The 24923-nt window shown below is 44.8% G+C and overlaps 1 protein-coding gene across 5 annotated transcripts in view; it reads right to left on the minus strand.

Moving 5' to 3' along the window:
- The window catches only part of LOC139535494 (roundabout homolog 2-like), a 270018-nt gene that overhangs the window by 90617 nt on the left and 154478 nt on the right, over positions 1-24923 (minus strand). For all 5 annotated transcript variants that reach the window (XM_071334954.1, XM_071334937.1, XM_071334946.1 and 2 more), the window contains exons 3-7: positions 12972-13129; positions 12706-12826; positions 12419-12557; positions 1950-2086; positions 367-491 (exon numbers count right to left, since the gene is read on the minus strand). In XM_071334954.1, coding sequence (XP_071191055.1) covers positions 367-491; positions 1950-2086; positions 12419-12557; positions 12706-12826; positions 12972-13129 — 680 coding nt within the window. The remainder of the gene's footprint in view (positions 1-366; positions 492-1949; positions 2087-12418; positions 12558-12705; positions 12827-12971; positions 13130-24923) is intronic.

Here is a 24923-nt window from a genome sequence, read left to right on the forward strand (position 1 = left end):
CTACCTGAGAGCAGACAAACGGAGGGGAAGGGAAGGACATTAGCCTGATCCCATTATGCCTAACAACTAATGCAGCAAATTAATGTAATTTCTTGTGAAATAAATTGCTGGTCAGAGCCCTGCAGAGTGGACTGATGATTGATGACCACTTCATTATGTAACTGTCGGGAATTCTAAGTGCCCTCTCTCGTTCCACGGCTCTATCCACTGTCCAATCAGGACCCAACCTTCATGTCTCAATTAGGTAAACAAGGAGAAGTTTTTTTTGTTTATGTGCATTGGAGGAGGCCAACACACTAAGGGGAACTCTCATGTATAAAAGCACACAGACATTCAACACACGTTATTCAAACAAGTGTTTCTTACCTGGCTGCCCTCTCGTTGCCAAAACACAGTGGGTTGGGGGTTGCCCTTGGTCTCACAGGGGAAGGTGGCTGTGCGCCCTTCAGCCACGATCTGGTCCCGGGGTCGCACCACAAACAGGGGAGCCTCTGTCACCACAGCACAGAAGGAACACATTTAGAGAAAATGATGTACATGTACACAAACTAAGCAAAGAGCGCTACAGGTTTCAGCTACAAGCTACAGGCTGCAGGGAACATGCAACAGGTGATTGTCTAGTAGTCTCTCTTAAGAGCCATTACTACAGGTAACAGACCACAGAAGCCATAGATCCAGTTGGCCGCAAACCTGCATGAATGAGACCAACTCATGAGCACGGCTGCTTTAACACACATTCTCCCCTTCTAGTCTCTACATCAGAACTACTGCATAACAACTACTATGTCTTGATACTGTTGGAGAAACAAAGGGCTTTCAACTAACTTTACAACACACAACTAAAAGGAGGGCAGGGTTGGGTGGTTCAAACTAAGGAACTAAATGTGCATGTATTAGTACTGTATGTTAAATAATCAGGTGTGAATGTGTGTTTTGTGTTTATGGGTGTGTATGTATGCAAGTGTAGGAACATTTACTGAGCCCTTTTAAGCATGTGCCTTTGCGTGTGTGTGTGCATGTGTGTATCGTTGTGAGAGAGAGAGAGAGAGAGAGAGAGAGAGAGAGAGAGAGAGAGAGAGAGAGAGAGAGAGAGAGAGAGAGAGAGAGAGAGAGAGAGAGAGAGAGAGAGAGAGAGAGAGAGAGAGAGAGAGAGAGAGAGAGAGAGAGAGAGAGAGAGAGAGTAATACATGCACAATGGGATCAGGTCTTACTTACCAACAGGGCGAGCTGGTGAAAGAACAATGGTGTGGATGGGTGAGGACAAAACACAAGACCGAGAGGAGAGGAGTAGAGGAGGAGAGGAGGAGAGGAGGAGAGGAGGAGAGGAGAGGGAAAGAAAAATAAATGAAAATCAGAAATGAATGACATATGGTGTTGGGTACAAAAGTCCAGCAGGTACGGATGAGGAGAGTGGGGCTCAGTCACCATGGCAGGTGATGGCATGAGGCTTAGGTAAAGGAAATAAACCTGGCATAATCTTGGGTTGGACGGGTTTTATAGTAATACAATGTTCACATTGTCTTATGCACAGTCACAGATGTGGAAACATCATAGCATCACCACTGACGCACTGTGTGCTTATGTACAAACAAACAAAGGCAAAATCAGAACGCTGAGTTTCGCCTGCCCTTACCCTCTTCAACTCAAATACCCTTAAAATACCCTACCAGAGTCTCACTGCACCAGTTCTATTAGCATCCCAGTGGAGAGAGGGATGCAGGGTGTGTAGCACAATTGGTTCTGGTTAAGTTGCTCATCTTTGTGTGGAGGTTTGAGGTCCTGGTGTAATCATTCAGTCTGGGCCCTGGGAGAGAGAGGGACTGAGCCCAGCTCCAGGCTCACATCAGGGGGGCAATAACACTCGCACAGACTCACCCTGCTGAGACTATTACCACAGCTCCAGGAACAGGACTGGTGTTTGTCTGTCTCCTACAGTAGCATATACTCACCCCTGATGGTGAGGGTAGCCGAGACCTCCACTTTGCCCACACGGTTCTCAGCCACACAGGTGAAGGTGCCCTGGTCGCCAGCTGATGCCTTCTTGATCCTCAGAAGGAAATCCTCCTTCTCATAACGGATGTCATATCTGAGGAAGGAGGAGAGGAGAGGTTGACATTACACAAGTCAAACTTGCAGTAGTCAGTCTCACACCTCTGCTGGCTTGCATGCCATGGCTGTTTTACTAAACGGCTGGTATGATACGGTTGGGAAAAGGGGCTATGTTCTGTATAAATAACAATTACACTTAAGAATGTAGCCGTATGCTTATGTACAATTCAGTAAGAAAAGCAGTCCACCTCTGGGACATTTTAGAGTAAAGCTTACATAAAATAATAGGCTGTGGAGATAAGGTTGTTTTGAAAAATAAAGCAAGGTTTTCTGAGACACTTTAAAACTCCCCGCTGCAGAGAGACTACATTCTGCTACAGAGGAGGAGGAGAAGGGGGGGCAATTGTGCAGGGCTGAAAGGCAAGGTAAAATGAAAGGTGCTTTCAGCTGGAACCCTGACTGTTCCTCTATTTCAATATTTATGAAGAAGAGGCACCCACTGTGGGGTGTGTGTGAGTGTGTGTGCTATGTGTGTATGAGTGAGTGAGTGAGTGAGTGAGTGAGTGAGTGAGTGAGTGAGTGAGTGAGTGAGTGAGTGAGTGAGTGAGTGAGTGAGTGAGTGAGTGAGTGAGTGAGTGAGTGAGTGAGTGAGTGAGTGAGTGAGTGAGTGAGTGAGTGAGTGAGTGAGTGAGTGAGTGAGTGAGTGAGTGAGTGAGTGAGAGAGAGAGAGAGAGAGAGAGAGAGAGAGAGAGAGAGAGAGAGAGAGAGAGAGAGAGAGAGAGAGAGAGAGAGAGAGAGAGAGAGAGAGAGAGAGAGAGAGAGAGAGAGAGAGAGAGAGAGAGAGAGAGAGAGAGAGAGAGAGAGAGAGAGAGAGAGAGAGAGAGAGAGAGAGAGAGAGAAAGAAAGAGAGAAAGAAAGAAAGAAAGAAAGAAAGAAAGAAAGAAAGAAAGAAAGAAAGAAAGAAAGAAAGAAAGAAAGAAAGAAAGAAAGAAAGAAAGAAAGAAAGAGAAAGAGAGAGGCTGTCTAATCCCAGAGCCGGCAACGTGGAAAAATCTTCCCTTCTGCCCTGAAGCAAGGCAGTTAACCCCCACAACAACTGCTCCCCGGGAGCCGATGAGGCGGAAGTCGATTAAGGCAGCCAGAGCAGGACTAACAGTTCATCACTTAGAGAAACACCAGTCCTAACAGAGCAGGGCTAACAGTTCATCACTCAGAGAAACACCGGTCCTAACAGAGCAGGGCTAACAGTCCATCACTCAGAGAAACACCGGTCCTAACAGAGCAGGGCTAACAGTTCATCACTCAGAGAAACACCGGTCCTAACAGAGCAGGGCTAACAGTTCATCACTCAGAGAAATACCGGTCCTAACAGAGCAGGGCTAACAGTCCATCACTCAGAGCAACACCAGTCCTAACAGAGCAGGTCTAACAGTCCATCACTCAGAGAAACACCAGTCCTAAGAGAGCAGGGCTAACAGTCCATCACTCAGAGAAACACCAGTCCTAACAGAGCAGGACTAACAGTCCATCACACAGAGAAACCAGTCCTAAGAGAGCAGGGCTAACAGTCCATCACTCAGAGAAACACCTGTCCCAACAGAGCAGGTCTAACAGTCCATCACACAGGGAAACACTGGTCATAACAGAGCAGGGCTAACAGTTCATCACTCAGAGAAACACCAGTCCTAACAAAGCAAGGAAGGAAGGAAGGAGAGAGAGAAAGAGAAAGAGAAAGAGAGAATGGCAGGTCTGAAAGTAGGGCATGTTTCTGGAATCAGGGGGAAGGATGGAGAAAGGAGTGAGCAGGGAGTAGACAGAGAGAAAGCCAGACGGAAGTACAGCCAGACAGACACTACTCTATTCTACCCCAGTCTGAGAGAATGTTCCTCACGGCCACTTCCCGTCTCGGACACATGGTCCTGCTGAACACACAGACTGAAGCCAACACTATCTTAATTCTCTCCCACACCACTACTACTTCAGGGCACGTCCTTTAGAAATACACACTTAAATTATATCATGGACTGAAACATATATTTCCTCTCATACAAATCCCAATAGGGTCAAAGACGTTATATGGGATTTGACATTGGCGAACTGTGAAAGGGTTTTCAGTTACTGTGAAACAAGCCAGGCCAACTGCTGGGAGGGACAAAGAGTTATGGTAAATGTTGTTTTATGCTGTGGACCTAACCACATATTGACTCCATTGGCAGCGTAGTCCTCCTGCTGTGACACCAGGCTAAGGACTAACCTCAGACTACCCTGCATGTCCAAAGCCAGTTGTGTAAATGGATTATTGCTCTGGACAGTTGTCCTGATGGCACTTCAATTAGATAATGATACATAATAGTGGCCTAAATATATGGTATTGCTAGAGCTTAGGTCTTGTGTAGAGTAGCTATATAAATAAAATGACTATTTCTATGAGTCTAGCTAGAACGGGTAGAATGCCTTCAGAAATAATTCTTACCCCTTGATGTATTCTACATTTTGATGTGTTATAGAAATATCTAATTTACATAAGTATTCACAATCCTGAGTCAATACATCACCTTTGGCAGTGATTACTGTGAGTCACTAAGAGCTTTACACTCCTAGATAGTACAATATTTGCCCATTATTCTTTTTAAAATGATTCAAGCTCTGTCAATTTGGGTTGTTGATCATTACTAGACAGCCATTTTTAAGTCTTGCCATAGGTTTTCAAGTTGATTTAAGTCAAAACTGTAACTAGGCTCCTCAGGAACATTCAATGTCGTCTTGGTAAGCAAATCCAGTGTGCAATAGGCCTTGTGTTTCAGGTTATTGTTCTGCTGAAAGGTGAATTAATCTACCAGTGTCTGGTGGAAAGCACACTGAACCAGGTTTTCATCAGGTTTTCATCTAGGATTTAACCTGTGCTTAGAACTTCTTAAGGCTAGGGGGCAGTATTTTCTTTTTTGGCTAAAAAACGTACCCATTTGAAACTGCCTATTTCTCAGCCCCTGAAACTAGATTCGGGGGCTGATTACGATAGAAAACACTCTGAAGTTTCCAAAACTGTCAAAATTTTGTCTGTGAGTTAAACAGAACTGATATTGCAGGCTAAAACCTGAGGAAAATCCAATCAGGAAGTGCCCCTGTTTTTGAAACCTCTCTGTTCCTATGCATCCCTATTGCCCATTTAAAGGGATATCAACCAGACTCCTTTTTCTATGGCTTCCCTAAGGTGTCAACAGCCTTTAGACATATTTCAGGCTTTTATTTTGAAGAATGAGCGTGAACGACCACATTGCGTAAGTGGATAGGTGGGGGCTCTCAGAGTGAGTTGTGCGCAAAAGAGAAAGGCAGCCATTGTTACTCCCGGTCCTAGTGAAAAGCCAACTGTCCCGGTTGATATATTATCGAATAGATATTTGAAAAACACCCTGAGGATGGATTATAAAAAACGTTTGACATGTTTCTGTGGACATTATGGATATAATTTGGAATTTTTGTCTGCGTTGTCGTGACCGCTCTATCCGGTGGATTCCTGGGCATAACGCACCAAACTAACGGAGGTATTTGGATATAACAAAATATCTTTATGGAACAAAAGGAACATTTGTTGTCTAACTGGGAGTCTCGTGAGTGAAAATATCCGAAGATCATCAAAGGTAAACGATTAATTTGATTGCTTTTCTGATTTTCGTGACCAAGTTACCTGATGCTAAGTGTAAATATTGTTTTGTCGACGGATCGATAAACTTACACAAACGCTTGTATTGCTTTCGCTGTAAAGCATAATTTCAAAATCTGAGACGACAGGTGGATTAACAAAAGGCTAAGCTGTGTTTTGCAATATTGCACTTGTGATTTCATGAATATGAATATTTTCTAGTAATATTATTTACCTGTGGCGCTATGCTACGCTATGCTATTCAGCGTTGCTGATGACAATTATCCCGGATCCGGGATGGGTGGTTCAGAAAGGTTAGCTCCATTCCGTTAATTTTTATCCTGAAAAACTCACCAGTCCTTAACAATTACAAGCATACCCATAACATGATGCAGCCACCACTACAGTATGCTTGAAAATATGAAGAATGGTACTTAGTGATATGTTGTGTTGGATTTGATCCAAACATAATGCTTTGTATTCAGGACATAAAGTTCATTTATTTGCCACATTTTTGGCAGATTTACTTTAGTGCCTTATTGTAAAAAGGATGCATGTTTTGGAATATTTTTATTCTGTAAAGGCTTCCTTATTTTCACTCTGTCATTTAGGTTAGTATTGTGGAGTAACTACAACGCTGTTAATCCATCCTCAGTTTTCTACTATCACAGCCATTAAACTCTGTAACTGTTTTACAACCAATCAATCAATCAATCAAGTTTATTTTATATAGCCCTTCGTACATCAGCTAATATCTCAAAGTGCTGTACAGAAACCCAGCCTAAAACCCCAAACAGCAAGCAATGCAGGTGTAGAAGCACGGTGGCTAGGAAAAACTCCCTAGAAAGGCCAAAACCTAGGAAGAAACCTAGAGAGGAACCAGGCTATGAGGGGTGGCCAGTCCTCTTCTGGCTGTGCCGGGTGGAGATTATAACAGAACATGGCCAAGATGTTCAAAATGTTCATAAATGACAAGCATGGTCAAATAATAATCAGGAATAAATGTCAGTTGGCTTTTCATAGCCGATCATTACAACCACCATTACAACCACCATTGGAATCATTTTGAAATCCCTGAGAGGTATCCTTCCAATCCAGCAATTGAGTTAGTAAGGACGCCTGTATAATTCTAGTGACTGGGTGTATTGATACACCATCCAAAAAGTAATTAATATGTTCACGCTGCTCACAGGGATATTCAATGTCTGCTTTTTTTTAACCTTTCTTCCAATAGGTCCCCTTTTTTTGCGAGGCATTGGAAAACCTCCCTGGTCTTTGTGGTTGAATCTCTGTTAGAAATTCATTGCTCGACTGTGAGTCCATGAAACGTATTAATTGACTTGTTTAGCACATTTTTTACTCCTGAACTTATTTGGGCTTGCCATAACAAAGGAATTGAATACTTATTGACTCAAGACATTTCAGCTTTTCATTTTTAATTAACTTGTAAAAATGTCTAAAAACATTATTCCACTTTGACATTATGGGGTATTGTGTGTTGGCCATTTCGAATTCAGGCTGTAACATTATTTATTTAATAAGTCAAGTGGTGTGAATACTTTCTGAAGTGCATTCGGAAAGAATTCAGACCCCTTGACTTTTAACACATTTTGTTACGTTACAGCCTTATTCTAAAATGGATTAAATCGTTTTTTCCCCTTAACAATCTACACACAACACCCCATAATGAAAAAGTAAAAACAGATTTTTAAAAATGTTCGTAAAAAATGCAATGTCACATTTACATAACTATTCAGACACTTCACTCAGTACTTTGTTGAAGCACGTTTGGCAGCGATTACAGCCTTGAGTCCTCTTGGGTATGATTCTACAAGCTCGGCACACCTGTATTTGGGGAGTTTCTCCCAATCTTCTTTGCGGATCCTCTCAAGCTCTGTCAGGTTGGATGCTGAGCGTTGCTGCACAGCTTATTTCAGGTCTCTCCAGAGATGTTAGATCGGGTTTAAGTCCAGGCTCTGGCTGGGCCACTCAAGGAAATTCATAAAGTTGTCACTCCTGCATGGTCTTGGCTGTGTGCTTAGGGTCGTTGTCCTGTTGGAAGGTGAATATTCGCCCCAGTCTGAGGTCCTGAGCACTCTGGAGCAGATTTTCATCAAGGATCTCTCTTTACTTTGCTCCGTTCATCTTTTCCTCTATCCTAACTAGTCTCCCAGTCACTGCCGCTGAAAAGCATCCCCACAGCCTGATGCTGCCAGCACCATGCTTCACCGTAGGGATGGTTCCAGGTTTCCTCCAGATGTGACGCTTGGCATTCAGGCCAAAGAGTTCAATCTTGGTTTCATCAGACCAGAGAAGCTTGTTTCTCATGGTCTGAGAGTCCTTTAGGTGCCTTTTGGCATACTGCAAGCGGGCTGTCATTTTACTGAGGAGTGGCTTCTGTCTGGCCACTCCAACATAAAGGCCTGATTGGTGGAGTGCTGCAGGGATGGTTGTCCTTCTGGAAGGTTCTCCATTCTCCACATAGGAACTCTGGAGCTCTGTCAGAGTGACCATCGGGTTCTTGGTTGACTCCCTGACCAAGGCCCGTCTCCTTCATTTGCAAAGTTAGCCGGAGCTCCCGGCCAGCTCAAACTTCTTCCATTCAAGAATAATGGAGACCACTGTGTTCTTGGGGACCTTCAACGCTCCAGAAATGTTTTGGTACCCTTCCCCAGATCTGTGCCTCGACACAACCCTGTCTCAGAGCTCTACGGACAATTCCTTCGACCTTATGGCTTGGTTTTTGCTCTGACATGCACTGTCAACTGTGGGACCTTGTATAGAGAGGTGTGTGCCTTTCCAAATCATGTCCAGTCAATTGAATGTACCACATGTGGTCTCTAAGCAAGTTGTAGAAACGTCTCAAGGATGATCAATGGAAACAGGACGCACCTGCACTCAATTTCGTGTCTCATAGCAAGGGGGCTGAATACTTATGTGAATCAGGTATTTCTGTTTATAATTTTTAATAACTGTAAAAACTTGGTCATTATGGTCATTTCCAAATGCACTGTATATCATCGAAAATCAAGAGCTTGAATACTAAAAGATACATACAGAAACACAGACAAAAAGGAGGAAGTAGAGTAAAGAAATTGAATTGCGTGCATCATACACTATGTATACAAAAGTATGTGGACCCCCCCTCAAATTAGTGGATTTGGCTATTTCATTCGGCTATTTCAGCCACAATGTTGCTGACAGGTGTATACAATTGAGCACACAACCATGCAATCTCCATACACAAACATTGGCAGTAGAATGGGCTTACTGAAGAGCTCAGTGACTTTCAATGTACAGTCGTGGCCAAAAGTTTTGAGAATGACACAAATATACATTTTCACAAAGTTTTCTGCTTCATTGTCTTTAGATATTTTTGTCAGATGTTACTATGGAATACTGAATTATAATTACAAGCATTTCATAAGTGTCAAAGGCTTTTATTGACAATTACATGAAGTTGATGCAAAGAGTCAATATTTGCAGTATTGACCATTCTTTTTCAAGACCTCTGCAATCCACCCTGGCATGCTGTCAATTAACTTCTGGGCCACATCCTGACTGATGACAGCCCATTCTTGCATAATCAATGCTTGGAGTTTGTCAGAATTTGTGGGTTTTTGTTTGTCCACCCGTCTCTTGAGGATTGACCACAAATTCACAATGGGATTAAGGTCTGGGGAGTTTCCTGGCCATGGACCCAAAATATCGATGTTTTGTTCCCTGAGCCACTTAGTTATCACTTTTGCCTTATGGCAAGTTGCTACATCATGCTGGAAAGGCATTGTTCATCACCACACTGTTCCTGGATGGTTGGGAGAAGTTTCTCTCGGAGGATGTGTTGGTACCATTCTTTATTCATGGCTGTGTTCTCAGGCAAAATTGTGAGTGAGCCCACTCCCTTGGCTGAGAAGCAACCCCACACATGAATGGTCTCAGGATGCTTTACTTTTGGCACGACACAGGACTGATGGTAGCGCTCACCTTGTCTTCTCAGGACAAGCTTTTTTCCGGATGCCCCAAACAATCGGAAAGGTGATTCATCAGAGAAAATGACTATACACCATTCCTCAGCAGTCCAATCCCTGTACCTGTTGCAGAATATCAGTCTCTCCCTGATGTTTTTCCTGGAGAAAAGTGGCTTCTTTGCTGCCCTTCTTGACACCAGGCCATCCTCCAAAAGTCTTCGCCTCACTGTGCGTGCAGATGCACTCACACCTGCCTGCTGCCATTCCTGAGCAAGCTCTGTACTGGTGGTGCCCCGATCCCGCAGCTGAATCAACTTTAGGAGAAGGTCCTTCATAATAATTGAACCGCTCTCCTTGAAGTTCTTGATGATCCGATAAATGGTTGATTTAGGTGCAATCTTACTGGCAGCAATATCCTTGCATGTGAAGCCCTTTTTGTGCAAAGCAATGATGACGGCACTTCTTTCCTTGCAGGTAACCAAGGTTGACAGAGGAAGAACAATGATTCCAAGCACCACCCTCCTTTTGAAGCTTCCAGTCTGTTATTCAAACTCAATCAGCATGACAGAGTGATCTTCAGCCTTGGCCTCGTCAACACTCACACCTGTGTTAACGAGAGAATCACTGACATGATGTCAGCTGGTCCTTTTGTGGCAGGGCTGAAATGCAGTGGAAATGTTTTTGGGGGGATTCAGTTTAATTGCATGGCAAAGATGGACTTAATTAATTGCAATTCATCTGATCACTCTTCATAACATTCTGGAGTATATGCAAATTGCCATCATACAAACTGAGGCAGCAGACTTTGTGAAAATGTATATTTGTGTCATTCTCAAAACTTTTGGCCACGACTGTAGTACCGTCATAGGATGCTACCTTTCCACTAAGTCACTTCATAAAATTTCTGCCCTGCTAGGCTTGCTCCGGTCAACTGTAAGCGCTGTTAGTGTGAAGTGGAATTGTCTAGGAGCAACAACAGCTCAGACGCAAAGTGGTAGGACACACAAGCTCACAGAACGGGACCGCCGAGTGCTGAAGCACTTACAGCGTAAAGATTGTCTGTCCTCGGTTCCCATACTCACTACCGAGTTCCAAACTGCCTCTGGAAGCAACGTCAGCACAAGAACTGATCGCCGGGAGCTTCATGAAATGGATTTCCATGGCCGAGCAGCCGCACACAAGCCTAAGATCACCATGCGCAATGCCAAGCATCGTCTGGAGTGGCGTAAAGCTCGCCGCCATTGAAATCTGGAGCAGTGGAAAGACGTTTTCTGGAGTGATGAATCACGCTTCACCATCTGGCAGTCCGATGTGCGAATCTGGGTTTGTCGGATGCCAGGAGAACGCTACCTGTCTGAATGCATAGTGCCAACTGTCAAAGTTTGGTGGAGGAGTAGTAATGGTCTGGGGCTGTTTGTCATGGTTATGGCTAGGCCTCTTAGTTCCATTGAGGGGAAAAATTAACGCTACTACATACAATTACATTCTAGACGATTCTGTGCTTTCAACTTTGTAGCAACAGTTTGGGGAAGACCCTTTCCTGTTTCAGCATGACAATGCCCCCTTGCACAAAGCGAGGTCCATACAGAAATTGTTTGTCAAGAGTAGTGTGTAAGAACTTGACTGGCCTGCACAGATCCCTGACCTCACTCCCGAACACCTTTGGGATGAATTTGAATGCCAACTGCGGGCCAGGCAATAATAATCGTCCAACATCAGTGCCCAACCTCACTCTTGTGGCTGAATGAAACCAAGTCCCCTCAACAATGTTCCAACATCTAATGGAAAACCTTCCCAGAAGAGTGGAGTCTGTTATAGCAGAAAAGGGGGGACCAAGTCCATGTTAATGCCCATGATTTTGGAAAGAAGAGTTCGACAAGCAGGTGTCCACATCTTTTTGGTTGTGGTGTATATATTGTACATGCAGTCATGCACAGGTAAATGGCAATATATGCTATACTAATGCACTCACACTCACAGACAACATACACAAGAGCATGAAGACATACCAAATCTAATCTGTACCTCAGGGTAGCATGCGTATGTTAAGTAGCATATTACATTTAATCTGGGCTTAAGAACAGGACTCCGTGGGCTTTGAGAAACAATGTTAGGCGCCGTGATCAAAGCAACGCTGTAGTAACATGTCAGGTGTTTACCTGCTCCAGCTTCAGCCTGGGACTCATTAGTCCTGCCTCACAATCCATATATCAACACGTTTCAACCATGGCCACAACAGGAATCATAAAAGACAAGAACGCACACACAGCCACTTAGGGCACATAGGCACACACACACTCACAAGCATGCACACACACACATACGCACAGGGGTGGAAAAAGAACCCAATGTTCATACTTGAGTCAAAGTAAAGATACCTTCATAGAAAATGACTCAAGTAAAAGTGAAAGTCACCCAGTAAAATACTACTTGAGTAAAAGTCTAAAAGTATTTGGTTTTAAATATCCTTAAGTATCAAAAGTACATGTAATTGCTAAAATATACATAAGTATCAAAAGTAAAAGTACAAGTAGAAATAATTTCAAATTCCTTATATTGAGCAAGGCAGACGGCCACATTTTCCAGTTTTTATTTATTTATTTATGGATAGCCAGGGGCTCAATCCAACACTCAGACATAATTTACAAACTAAGCATTTATGTTTAGTGAGTCTGCCAGATCAGAGGCAGTAGGCATGACCAGGGATGTTCTGCATACGCACATGCACAAACATATGCACACACACACTTTCTCTCCTCACCTGCCGCGGGGTATATCCACATTATCCTTTCTCCAGCGTAGAGAGGGAGGTGGGTCTCCCTGCACCTGACACCTGAGCTCCACACCCTCCTCCACCAGGACCACCTGGTTCACCGGCCGACGCACAAAAGTGGGTCTCTCTGGAAAACCACGAAACACATAGACAGACAAGACAGTAGTCTATAAGCTTTCTAAGCAAGGTTTTAAAACATAAACAGATAGCATGTAGCCACTGCAGCCATTACAGGTAAGCACAGAGAGAAGTGTCTGTCCAGTATCTGTCCTTACCGAACACAGAGAGCTGAGCCGTCTCACTGTCTCTCTCCCCCACCATGTTGGTGGCCACACACACGTACATCCCTGCATCACTCTTCCTGGTTTTGGAGATGGTCAACTTCCCTCCACGAATCTGAGTCAGACAGTCAGACAACAGAGATGGCTCAACAAAGTCTACATCAGACAATCTGGGATGGGGGGTCATTTAATCTGTATATTTTAGCTATCCATAATGAGAGCAGACACAATGGACCGGGTCCTCGGGACGTAGTACTCACAGTGATCCTGTCATCTTTGAGGTCCAGACGGGCCTTGTCTTTCCTCCAGAAGGTGGTAGGCTCAGGGTGCCCACGAGGAGGCTGGCACTCCAGGGTGGCAGGTTCCTCCACTGCCACCACCAAGTCCTGGGGGTTCTGTCTGAAGTCATCACGCAACACTGGGGGAAATAGAGAGAGAGAGGGGGGGGGGGGGGGTAAGGGTCTTTCTAAGCAAGGTTTTTAGTTGGTTCATCCCGCAACATTTGTGGACATAATCCACAGTTCTTCTACTTTGAGGATAAACCAAACAAATGCATGGACTGCACACTGTAAAATGACAAGTAAATACAGTACGGTGTAGAAATTAGATCCATTCTGTCTGTCAGTAATAGAGTCCAGGTACGGCAGATAGAGTATATTGTGGTGCGAATAACTGGAGAAGAGCCAGAGCCCAGAGCAGATCTCTAGTCAAACAGGAACTCTGCCAGAGCCCAGAGGCTGCATTGTCAATCACAGTCAGCTGTGGAAGACGAGCTCATGGGTGTCTCAGTCACACAGGCCTAGCCAGGTCTATAGAGCTATATGGCTGGGTGGGTTCTGCCCATAGAATTAGGAATTATATTTATTTTTTGTATTTTTTACTTACTTACTTAGTAATTTAATAGGATCTCTATGGTTCTGTCACTGTCACACATCTCTCCTCTCCTCACTCAGACAAGCCCTTCTTCCTCCTCTTCCTCCAACCCCAGTCACTCCTGCTGTGCCACATCAAACATGGCACCTCCAAAAAGCGTTGAGCGAGATATTCCATATGGAAAGTGGATACAACACAACTCACAAGCTGTATAAGCCACATATGCCCACATTCCAGCTGTATTTGTTTCCCAACAGTGATGACAAAAAGAAAACTCACAATGGTGGGAGAGCACACATTTTGATCAGCAATAAGTGAATTTAGATGCTATAATGCACACCTCTGAGAGGGTAGCAACCCAACACAATGAGATGCCCTCACAGATGCCCTCTGTTCATGGCCAATCACGCTGGTGTGTGTTCTGATTTGAAGACATTGAAAGTCAAGCCCCCTCCCTGCAGTAGAAGCCGTGCATAGTGTGTTGTCAGGGTGTAATTATTTCAGAAATAGGGGCCCACCGCTGTCTACCGCTGTCTGATTGGGTATCACTCAATTATTCCAAACAGCCGTTCAGAGTTGGCTGTCTGCATTTATCCTGTCAGGATATAGAATGATTCTGAAATGGGCTTCAATCAGTGGCAGTCGGTGCTGTTTAAGATGAGGGAGGATGATCATTTTTTTAATGAGTATGGCCTTATTTATAGTACAGCATATTGGATGACTGCTATTCATATTCTATTCACCCAGCTCAATGTAACATTGATAGGTTTAGGTTACTACATCATACTCTAATTTCCCTTTACCCATCATGAGGTTGCTAAGTGAAGTGAGAGAATTTTTAGTAAACAAAGTGACAGACAGTGACACATTCAATACTGCCTTGCACACTCTTGTCTGCATCTAGCTGATCTAGGCTGAAATCTGTAGTCCAACAATTGCAAATTAGAGTTTCTATTGGACAAATTCAGGTATCAGGTACACCCCTGATCACACGCAAACACAGTTCACTTTCATAGCAGCCACATAAAAACTGCATGATCACTTTGCTTGTAAATATAATTCCTTCTCGCAACTATGAACTCTCCTCCTCTCACCTTTTCCCTTCACTTGTGGACTTCAGTGCACAACACATCAGCTGTCTGTGACCAGGCAAAAAAAAACTTGCCAAGCCAAACCTTCAAATTATAACTGCTAACCACTACACACAGCCTACATCGTTTTCACCTCATAGTCAACATACTAAAACTAACGCGTTAGTAAACCCGATATAATCATGCAGTACAGTGTACAGTCAGAAAGCAGTTTAGCAGATGTAATATCGGGCCCCAGTGGCAATACATTTATAAAACCAAAAGCAAACCTTGACTTGAAAGAGTTCAAGTGTTGGATAACCATTGCCAGCTAGCTAACATGGCATCCCTCTCTGTTTGAGCTGGGTGTTCCCTAGCTAAGTGAAAAAAAGGAGTGAAAGTGAAAAAAATACAACGAAATATAGCTAGATTGCTCGCTCTCTAGCTTCATAGCATCCCTCTCTGTTTGAGCTGGATGTTTGTGTAGGCTTAACTAGCTAGCTAGCTACATTCACAGGCTAAGTGAAAGTGAAAGTTTTAAAAAATTCAACCAAATATAGGTAATGCTCTCTCTCTCTCGCTCTCTCAGTTCAATTCAATTCAATTTGCTTTATTGGCATGACATAACAATGTACATATTGCCATAGCTTACTTTAGATATTTACAATATTATGACAATAAGAATCAAAATTGTCAGCGGGACAACAGTAACAACAATAACCAAGGGTCAAAATAACCATACATTGAACAATAACAATAAGTATACAGTAGAGGAAATGTGCAGGTTGATTAGTCTGTCCCTCATCTTATGACAGGCAGCAATGTAGTGCGCTGCCAACCCACAGCTCTCTGTCTTCCCCCAACAGGACGGGTAGCCTATTGTCATCAGAGAGGTCTTTGAAATCTTGAAAAAGTTGCGGAAATGACACTCTCTAATTGTTTTATATTTTTGACATTTTGTCAGGAAATGCAGCTCTGTCTCAGGTTCTGCTGTGGTGCAGTGGTTGCACAGCCTTTCCTCTTCAGGGAGCCAGGTTTTCCTGTGTCTACCCTTCTCAATGGCAAGGCTGTGGTCACTGAGCCTGTACATTGTCAAGGTTTTTCTAAGGTTTTGATCAGTAACCATGGTCAAAGAGTTAGCCACGGTGTATTGTCGATTTAGGGCCAGATAGCACTGCATTTTTCTTTGTGCTTGTGCTTGTGTTTCCCAATAAGCAAAGTAGTTTTGTTTTGATTGTGTTGTAATTTGTTTTATTCTGATTGATTGGATGTTCTGGTCCTGAGGTTTCAGTGTGTTAGTAGAACAGGTTTGTGAACAGTCTGGCAGTACTGCTCTAGCAGGTTCAGGGTCTGCTGTAGGCCATGTGCTGTGGGAGACAGCAGGCATAGGTCATCTGTGAAGAGAAGGCATTTAACCTCTGAATTGTGGAGACTAACACCGGGGGCTGTGGATTTTTCTAGAATAGTGGCCAATTCGTTGATGTAAATATTCAAGAGTGAAGGGCTCAGATTGCAACCCTGGCGAAGGCCCCGCCCCTGGTTAAAGAATTCTGTTATTTTCCTGCCAATTTTAATGCTGCACATATTGCCAGTATACATTGATTTAATGTATATATGTTTTACCCCCTACACCACTTGCAAAAACTTTGTAGAACTGTCCTGTATGCCAAATAGAATCAAATGCTTTTTGTAAGTCGATAAAGCAGGCGTATATTTTGGTATTATTTTGGTGGACATGTTTATCTATCAGGGTGTAAATAGGGTGTAAATATGATCAGTCGTGCAATGTTTTGGTATGAATACAATTTGGCTTTTACTCAAGACATTGTGCTTATTAAGGAAGTTTAGAACTCTTACATTTATAATACTACAGAAAACCTTCCCCAGGTTACTGTTCACACAAATGCCTCTGTAAATGTTAGGGTCAAATTTGTCTATGTTCTTAAAAATTGGAGTTATGAGTCCTTGATTCCAGATGTCATGGAAATAACCTACACTCAGGATCAAATTAAACAGTTTTATTATAGCCAATTGAAATTATGCACTTGTGAGTTTGAGCATCTCATTTAGGATGCCATCAGGTCCGCATGCTTTTTAAAATTTGAGGGCCTGAAGTTTCTTATAGAGCTCCTGGTCAGTAACTGGGGAGTCCAATGGATTTGATTGTCTAATCCATTCAACTTCTCATGAGCGGTGTTGTAGAGTGTTTTAAAATGGGTTGTCCATATGTCACCATTTTGTATCGCTAATTCTCACTCTCTCTCTCTCTCTCTTGCGTCTCCTTAATTTTGGAAGAAATTAACTTGTTCAAAACTGTTCAACTATTGTCTTTCTCTCTCTTTGATTCAACTACTCATTCATTCTCATTCATTCTCTGATCCTTCGATTAGGTGGACAACATGTCAGTTCATGCTGCAAGAAGTTGTCATAATTACTGTGTAAGTCTATGGAAGGGTGTGAGAACCATGAGCCTCCTAGGTTTTGTATTGAAGTCAATGTACCTAGAGGAGGACAATCTACATTATTTCAGAAAGGCTGCTTTGCTAAACACCAGAAACAGACAAATTAAAAGAGAGATATTGATTTAAAAAGAGAGCAGATGTTAAATAAAAGATGGTTATTGCTTTTTCTGGCTTTGGTCTCACAACATATCCTAAATCAGGTATGCAAATATGGCATGATGAATCTTAAAAAGCCATACTGCATGAAGGCCAACTCTGGCAATCAAGTGCTTTTACTAACTTCTTATCAAGTTACCATCTAAATGCTGTCCAACAACTTGGACTACTGCTGGCGTTGCTGGCTGTGGAATGGTGTTTTATAATATGATCTCTCTTGACAGAGGTCTGCTAAAAAGTAGTTGGAGTTTGTTGAATATTCTATGTGATGAGAACAGCCTGCAGGGGCGAGTCACTTTCTCAACAGCAGTCAGAGGGCTGTCCCATTTCTGTCACACATGACACACACACACACACACACAAACAGATTCAGACACACACACGTACGCTCGAACACTATCTCTCTCCAACGTAAACATACTGTATACACACACACACGCATGTGCGCACGATCACACACTCTCTCTCTCAAACACGCACACACATGCACACACAGATCCAGACACATGCACGATTGCACACTCTCTCTCTCCAACACACACACACACAAATATACACAAATACAGTTGCCTAGGTCACGTACAAACATTTTCTGATGAGCATATTATCCTTTTTCAAAAGAGCGAGAGACAGAGATATATAGAGAGAAAGACAACAGACACACAATGGGGGATTTGGGGGATTTTTGAATAAATAAACAATGTATCATGTCTGTGCCCTGAAAAAGTAATCAGCAATCAGTCGGGAGAAACTTCAGAGTGAAGACATTGAGCATTTACCCAGCGTCCCCCAGGGCCATGCGCCCAGAACAGATGCACATTACCTATTAGAACATGATCTTTTTAGCAGCCAGACAATGGTCCAAGAGCCCCTCACAGAAAGGATGTGGCTGGCGGCAAACAAATGATCTATTTGAATTGTTTATACAATTGTATAAGCAAGTGAAGCTTGAGGAGCAAGGGGGTAAGGATGCACAGTGATTATTATAGGTTATGACTTGAAGTAACATCAATCAGCAGGTCACATCCAATCCCTGATCTTTAATCCCATGACGCACCCAATTGCATCCTACTCCTTAGGTGTATGTCTGCCTGGTGGCATGTCTTGGCTGTAACAGTGAGTGCTTCTCCCTTCATAACTTTTACCATTGGCACATGAATATACACACTCCTCTCACGTGTACCAACGTCTCCTTCTTCTAGTTGCATGTTGGCTAAAGCCAGCCAGCCACCATGAAGGTTTAACGTTAGTTAAACCTTAACTACAGTCATGTAGCATTAGCATCTCCTCCTCTTGTCATGTAATGTAAATTGAAGATGTAGATGGGTGAGGGTGCTCTCCTCCCTCCCCTATTCCATCCATCCCTCGCTTTCTCTCTCCCGTCCTCCCAATTACAGTATCAGTGCTCCCACAGACCACACTTCCACATCTATAATTGATTAACGTTCCACTCTTCTGTCTCTTTATGCATTCACTGACTCTCACGCTTCTCCTGCTCTCAACCTAACCTAACCTACTTTTTCTACTGCTCCCTTGTGCCTCTCTCTCACCCACTTAAAGCTAGATGAGCTGCCTTCTACTGTACAACAGCATCTGGGGCTGGAACTGTGAATATTTTGGTTTGTAGCCTACTGTGTCTGAGTGCACCGTAGCACTGACGAGATGCTTTGATGGTATGGTAAATAGGTTTCAACAGGCCTGATTTGGTACAATTCAAATCAAATCAAATGTTATTGATCACAAGTGTTTAGCAGATGTTATTGCGGGTGTAGCAAAATTCGATTTTAGTCTGGTGTTTGGTGCTCTCTAGTGAATGAGTGATTCACTGGGTTCTAATGTCATCTCTTGCCCAGTCATACTGGAACAGACATACTGGCCCACAGGCCAGGTGTATTTCTAGGACTGGACACTGAGAGAATGCCTTCTGCTACATTACATTGTAGGTTTGGGTGGGAGAGAGGGAGGGAGAGGGAAAGAGAGAGGGAAGGTGTCACGTTCCTGACCTATTTCTGTTAGTTTTTGTGTGTTAGTTGGTCAGGACGTGAGGTTGGGTGGGCATTCTATGTTTTCTGTTTCTGTGTTGGTTTTGGGTTACCTGGTATGGCTCTTAATTAGAGGCAGGTGTTTGGCGTTCCTCTAATTAAGAGTCATATTTAGGTAGGCGTTGTCACAGTGTTCGTTGTGGGTGATTGTCTCCTGTGTCTGTGTTATGTCTTACACCATACGGGATTGTTTCGGTTGTTCGTTTCGTTTCGATGTCGTCTGTTACCTGTACGTAAGTTTATGTTTAGTTATGTAAGTTTATGTTCAGGTCTCGTCAACGTCGTTTTGTTATTTTGTAGTTTGGAAAGTGTTTTGTTTCGTTTCGTGTGCCATCGTAATTTATAATAAAGATGGCTTATTTCCCTGAGCCTGCGTTTTGGTCTGAAGATCCTTCTCTCCTCACCTCTTCCGAGGATGAGGAGAGCGTCACCCGTTACAGAATCACCCACCACGCTAAGACCAAGCGGCAAGGGAAAAATAAACGGAGTAAGGGACAGGAGAAAAACAAGGATTTCTGGACATGGGAGCAGATAATGAATGGAGAAGGTCCCTGGGCTAAGGCAGGAGAAAATCGCCGTTCCCAGGAAGAGAGGGAGGCAGCTAAAGCCCAGGAGCGGTGGTTTGAGGAGGCAGCAAGGAGACGTGGCTGGAAGCCCGAAAAGCCATGGGAACAGGTGGAGGCACTGAGGAGAGCAGAGGCTACCGAGGAGAGGAACCGGAGCTATGAGGGAACGCGTCTGGCACGGAAGCCAAAAAAGCCCGTGAGTAATTCCCAAAAATTTATTGGGGGGGGGCTAGGAGATAGTGGGCCAAGGGCAGGTAGGAGACCTGCGCCCACTTCCCAGGCTTACCGTGGAGAGCGGGAGTACGGGCAGGCGCCGTGTTACGCAGTAGAGCGCACGGTGTCTCCTGTACGAGTGCATAGCCCAGTGCGGGTTATTCCACCTCCCCGCACTGGTAGGGCTAGATTGAGTATTGAGCCAGGTGTCATGAGGCCGGCTCAACGCGTCTGGTCTCCAGTGCGTCTCCTCGGGCCGGCATACATGGCACCTGCCTTACGCATGGTTTCCCCGGTTCGCCTACATAGCCCGGTGCGGGTTATTCCACCTCCCCGCACTGGTCGGGCAACCGGGGGTATTCAACCAGGTAAGGTTGGGCAAGCTCAATGCTCAAGAGTGCCAGTACGCCTCCACGGTCCGGTATTTCCGGCACCACCTCCCCGCCCCAGCCTAGTACCTACAGTGTATACACTACGCACTAGGCTACCAGTGCGTATCCTGAGCCCTGTTCCTCCTCCACGCACTCTCCCTGTAGTGTGTGTATCTAGCCCGGTGCCTCCAGTTCCGGCCCCACGTACTAAGCTACCTGTGCGTCTCCAGAGCCCTGAACCCACTGTATCTTCTCCCCCTACTAATCCTGATGTGCTTGTCCTCAGCCCGGTGTCACCAGTGCCGGTACCACGCATCAGGGATAGAGTAGGCTTTGAGAATACAGTGTGCCCTGTCCCTGCTCCCCGCACTAGTAGGAAGGTGCTTGTCATTAGCACGGTGCCTCCAGTTCCGGCATCACGCACCAGGTCTACAGTGCGCCATATCCGGCCAGAGCCATCCGTCTCCCCAGCGCCATCTGAGCCATCCGTCTCCCCAGCGCCATCTGAGCCATCCGTCTCCCCAGCGCCATCTGAGCCATCCGTCTCACCAGCGCCATCTGAGCCATCCGTCTACCCAGCGCCATCTGAGCCATCCGTCTCCCCAGCGCCGTCTGAGCCATCCGTCTGCCATGAGCCTGCAAAGCCGCCCGTCTGCCATGAGCCTGCAAAGCCGCCCGTCTGCCATGAGCCGCTAGAGCCGTCCGCCAGACAGGAGCCGCTAGAGCCGTCCGCCAGACAGGAGCCGCTAGAGCCGCCCGTCAGACAGGATCTGCCAGAGCCGCCAACCAGACAGGATCTGCCAGAGCCGCCAATCAGACAGGATCTGCCAGAGCCGCCAATCAGACAGGATCTGCCAGAGCCGCCAATCAGACAGGATCTGCCAGAGCCGCCAGCCAGACAGGATCTGCCAGAGCCGCCAGCCAGACAGGATCTGCCAGAGCCGTCAGCGAGCCATGAGCAGCCAGAGCCGTCAGAGAGCCATGAGCAGCCAGAGCCGTCAGAGAGCCATGAGCAGCCAGAGCCGTCAGAGAGCCATGAGCAGCCAGAGCCGTCAGAGAGCCATGAGCAGCCAGAGCCGTCAGAGAGCCATGAGCAGCCAGAGCCGTCAGAGAGCCATGAGCGTCGAGAGCCGTCAGCCTGCCATGAGCGTCGAGAGCCGTCAGCCTGCCATGAGCGTCGAGAGCCGTCAGCCTGCCATGAGCGTCGAGAGCCGTCAGCCTGCCATGAGCGTCGAGAGCCGTCAGCCTGCCATGAGCGTCGAGAGCCGTCAGCCAGCCATGAGCGTCGAGATTCGTCAGTCAGCCATGAGCTGCCCTTCAGCCTGAAAAGGCTAAATACCCAGAACTGCCCATCAGTCCAGAGCTGTCTCTCTGTCCGGAGCTGCCTTTCAGTCCGGAGTTGCCCCTCTATCCTGATCTCCCTCTCTATCTTTATCTACCTCTATAGTCTTATCTATCCCTCTGTCTTGGTTTATCTCTCTGTCCCGGTATTGTCATTATTAGATATGTTATTAGGAGGATTTTGTGGGGGAAGTAAGAGGGTGGACATTCTTGAAGGGAGGGGGCTAGGATGGATTATGGTGGGGTGGGAACCGCGCCCGGAGCCTGAGCCACCACCGTGGTTAGATGCCCACCCAGACCCTCTCCTAGACTTTGTGCTGGTGCGTCCGGAGTTCGCACCTTGTGGGGGGGGTACTGTCACGTTCCTGACCTATTTCTGTTAGTTTTTGTGTGTTAGTTGGTCAGGACGTGAGGTTGGGTGGGCATTCTATGTTTTCTGTTTCTGTGTTGGTTTTGGGTTACCTGGTATGGCTCTTAATTAGAGGCAGGTGTTTGGCGTTCCTCTAATTAAGAGTCATATTTAGGTAGGCGTTGTCACAGTGTTCGTTGTGGGTGATTGTCTCCTGTGTCTGTGTTATGTCTTACACCATACGGGATTGTTTCGGTTGTTCGTTTCGTTTCGATGTCGTCTGTTACCTGTACGTAAGTTTATGTTTAGTTATGTAAGTTTATGTTCAGGTCTCGTCAACGTCGTTTTGTTATTTTGTAGTTTGGAAAGTGTTTTGTTTCGTTTCGTGTGCCATCGTAATTTATAATAAAGATGGCTTATTTCCCTGAGCCTGCGTTTTGGTCTGAAGATCCTTCTCTCCTCACCTCTTCCGAGGATGAGGAGAGCGTCACCCGTTACAGAAGGAGAGAAAGAGACAGAGAAAGAGAGAGACAGAGATAGAGAGAGCGAGAGAGAGAGAGAGAAAGAGAGAGATACAGAATTGTGTTTTATTTTGGAAAGCGATCGCTCACATCATAAAACCTTCCAGCAATATTGTGAAAATGTTATGCATCAGCGGGAGTGTGAGTCAGGGATTTGAATCTGCCCTTTTATCTGCCTTGTTTCACTAAAGCAGCTATTGCCCGGGGAGTGTGGGCTTTCTTACATGCACTTGTCTTACTTCGCTGAGATCACACAGTGCAGTGTTGCAAAAGGTTGCTCAACCACAATGGAAAGAACTAGATAATGCAAAATAATGACCATACATGTGTTCATGTTTTCTCACTAAACCCAGGTTTAATTACCAATTTAACTGTACAGCTTTTCAGAGTAGGTGTGTAAGAGAAACAATGAGAGACAGAGAGAAGCAGAGAGAGGGAGGGGAATAGGCATGTGAATCTCAGAGAAAAAAAGGCTTCCATTTTTCTTCTCCAAAATGCCTGCTGTTCTCTCCTCTCTTCTCACAGACAAATGATAAAACAGCAACCAGGCAGATGAATGCATTAAATTCAGCATTTCTCTTCATCGGTCAAATTCTGCTGGGATTTAATTGAGAGAAGTGATGTCAGAGAGAAGCAGTGAAATGCCTGGGACCATCTGTGCCTCGAAACCATCCAGCATGTTCAAACACATCAGTGGAGAGGAGAGCTGCCTAGCTAACTGAGAGAGTGGAGTGGGGAGGGATATTCTAAACTTTGTTTACTGCAAGGCTACGATTACATTATTTCTACTGGACACATGCAGATGGCACACAGCATGTACAGCGCCTTGCAAAAGTATTCACCCCCCTTGGCGTTTTTATTTTGTTGCATTACAACCTGTAATTGAAATGGATTTTTATTTGGATTTCATGTAATAGACATACACAAAACAATCCAAATTGGTGAAGGGAAATGAAAAAGTATTACTTGTTTCAAAAAATGCAAAAAAATTAAAAACGGAAAAGTGGTGTGTACATATTTATTAAACCTTTGCTATGAAGCCCCTAAAGAAGATCTGGTGCAACCAATTACCTTCAGAAGTCACACAATTAGTTCAATAAAGTCCACCTGTGTGCAATCTAAGTGCCACATGACCGGTCACATGATCTCAATATATATACACCTGTTCTGAAAGGCCCGAGAGTCTGCAACACCACTAAGCAAGCGGCACCATGAAGACTAAGGAGCTCTCCAAACAGGTCAGGGACAAAGTTGTGGAGAAGTACAGATCAGGGTTGGGTTATAAAAAAATATCCGAAACTTTGAACATCCCACGGAGCACCACTAAATCAATTATTAAAAAATAGAAAGACTATGGCACCACAACAAACCTGCCAAGAGAGGGCCACCCACCAAAACTAATGGACCAGGCAAGGAAGGCATTAATCAGAGAGGCAACAAAGAGACCAACCCTGAAGGAGCTGCAAAGCTCCACAGTGGACATTGGAGTATCTGTCCATAGGACCACCTAAAGCCGTGCACGCCACAGAGCTGGGCTTTACGGAAGAGTGGCCAGAAAAAAATAGCTTAAAGAAAAAAATGTTTGGTGTTGGCCAAAAGGCATGTGGGAGACTCCCCAAACATATGGAAGAAGGTACTCTGGTTAGATTAAACTAAAATTGACCACCCGAGAACACCATCCCCACAGTAAAGCATGGTGGTGGCAGCATCATGCTGTGGAGATGTTTTTCATCCGCAGGGACTTGGAAACTGGTCAGAATTGAGGGAATGGTGGATGGCGCTAAATACAGGGACATTCTTGAATGAAACCCGTTTCAGTCTTCCAGAGACTTGAGACTGGGACGGAGGATCACCTTCCAGCAGGACAATGACCCTAAGCATACTGCCAAAGCAACACTCGAGTAAACATTTAAATGTCTTGGAATGGCCTAGTCAAAGCCCAGACCTCAATCCAATTGAGAATCTGTGGTATAACTTAGAGTTTGCTGTACACCAGCAGGAACCCATCCAACTTGAAGGAGCTGGAGCAGTTTTGCCTTGAGGAATGGGCAAAAATCCCAGGCGCTAGATGTGCCAAGCTTATAGAGACATACATACCCCAAGAGACTTGCAGCTGTAATTGCTGCAAAAGGTGGCTCTACAAAGTATTGACTTTGGGGGGTGAATAGTTATGCACGCTCAAGTTTTCCATTTTTTTTGTCTTATTTCATGTTTGTTTCACAATAAAAAATATTTTGCATCTTCACAG

This window comes from Salvelinus alpinus, chromosome 1 (genome assembly GCF_045679555.1).
Source record: "Salvelinus alpinus chromosome 1, SLU_Salpinus.1, whole genome shotgun sequence".
Classification (NCBI taxonomy): Eukaryota; Metazoa; Chordata; class Actinopteri; order Salmoniformes; family Salmonidae; genus Salvelinus; species Salvelinus alpinus.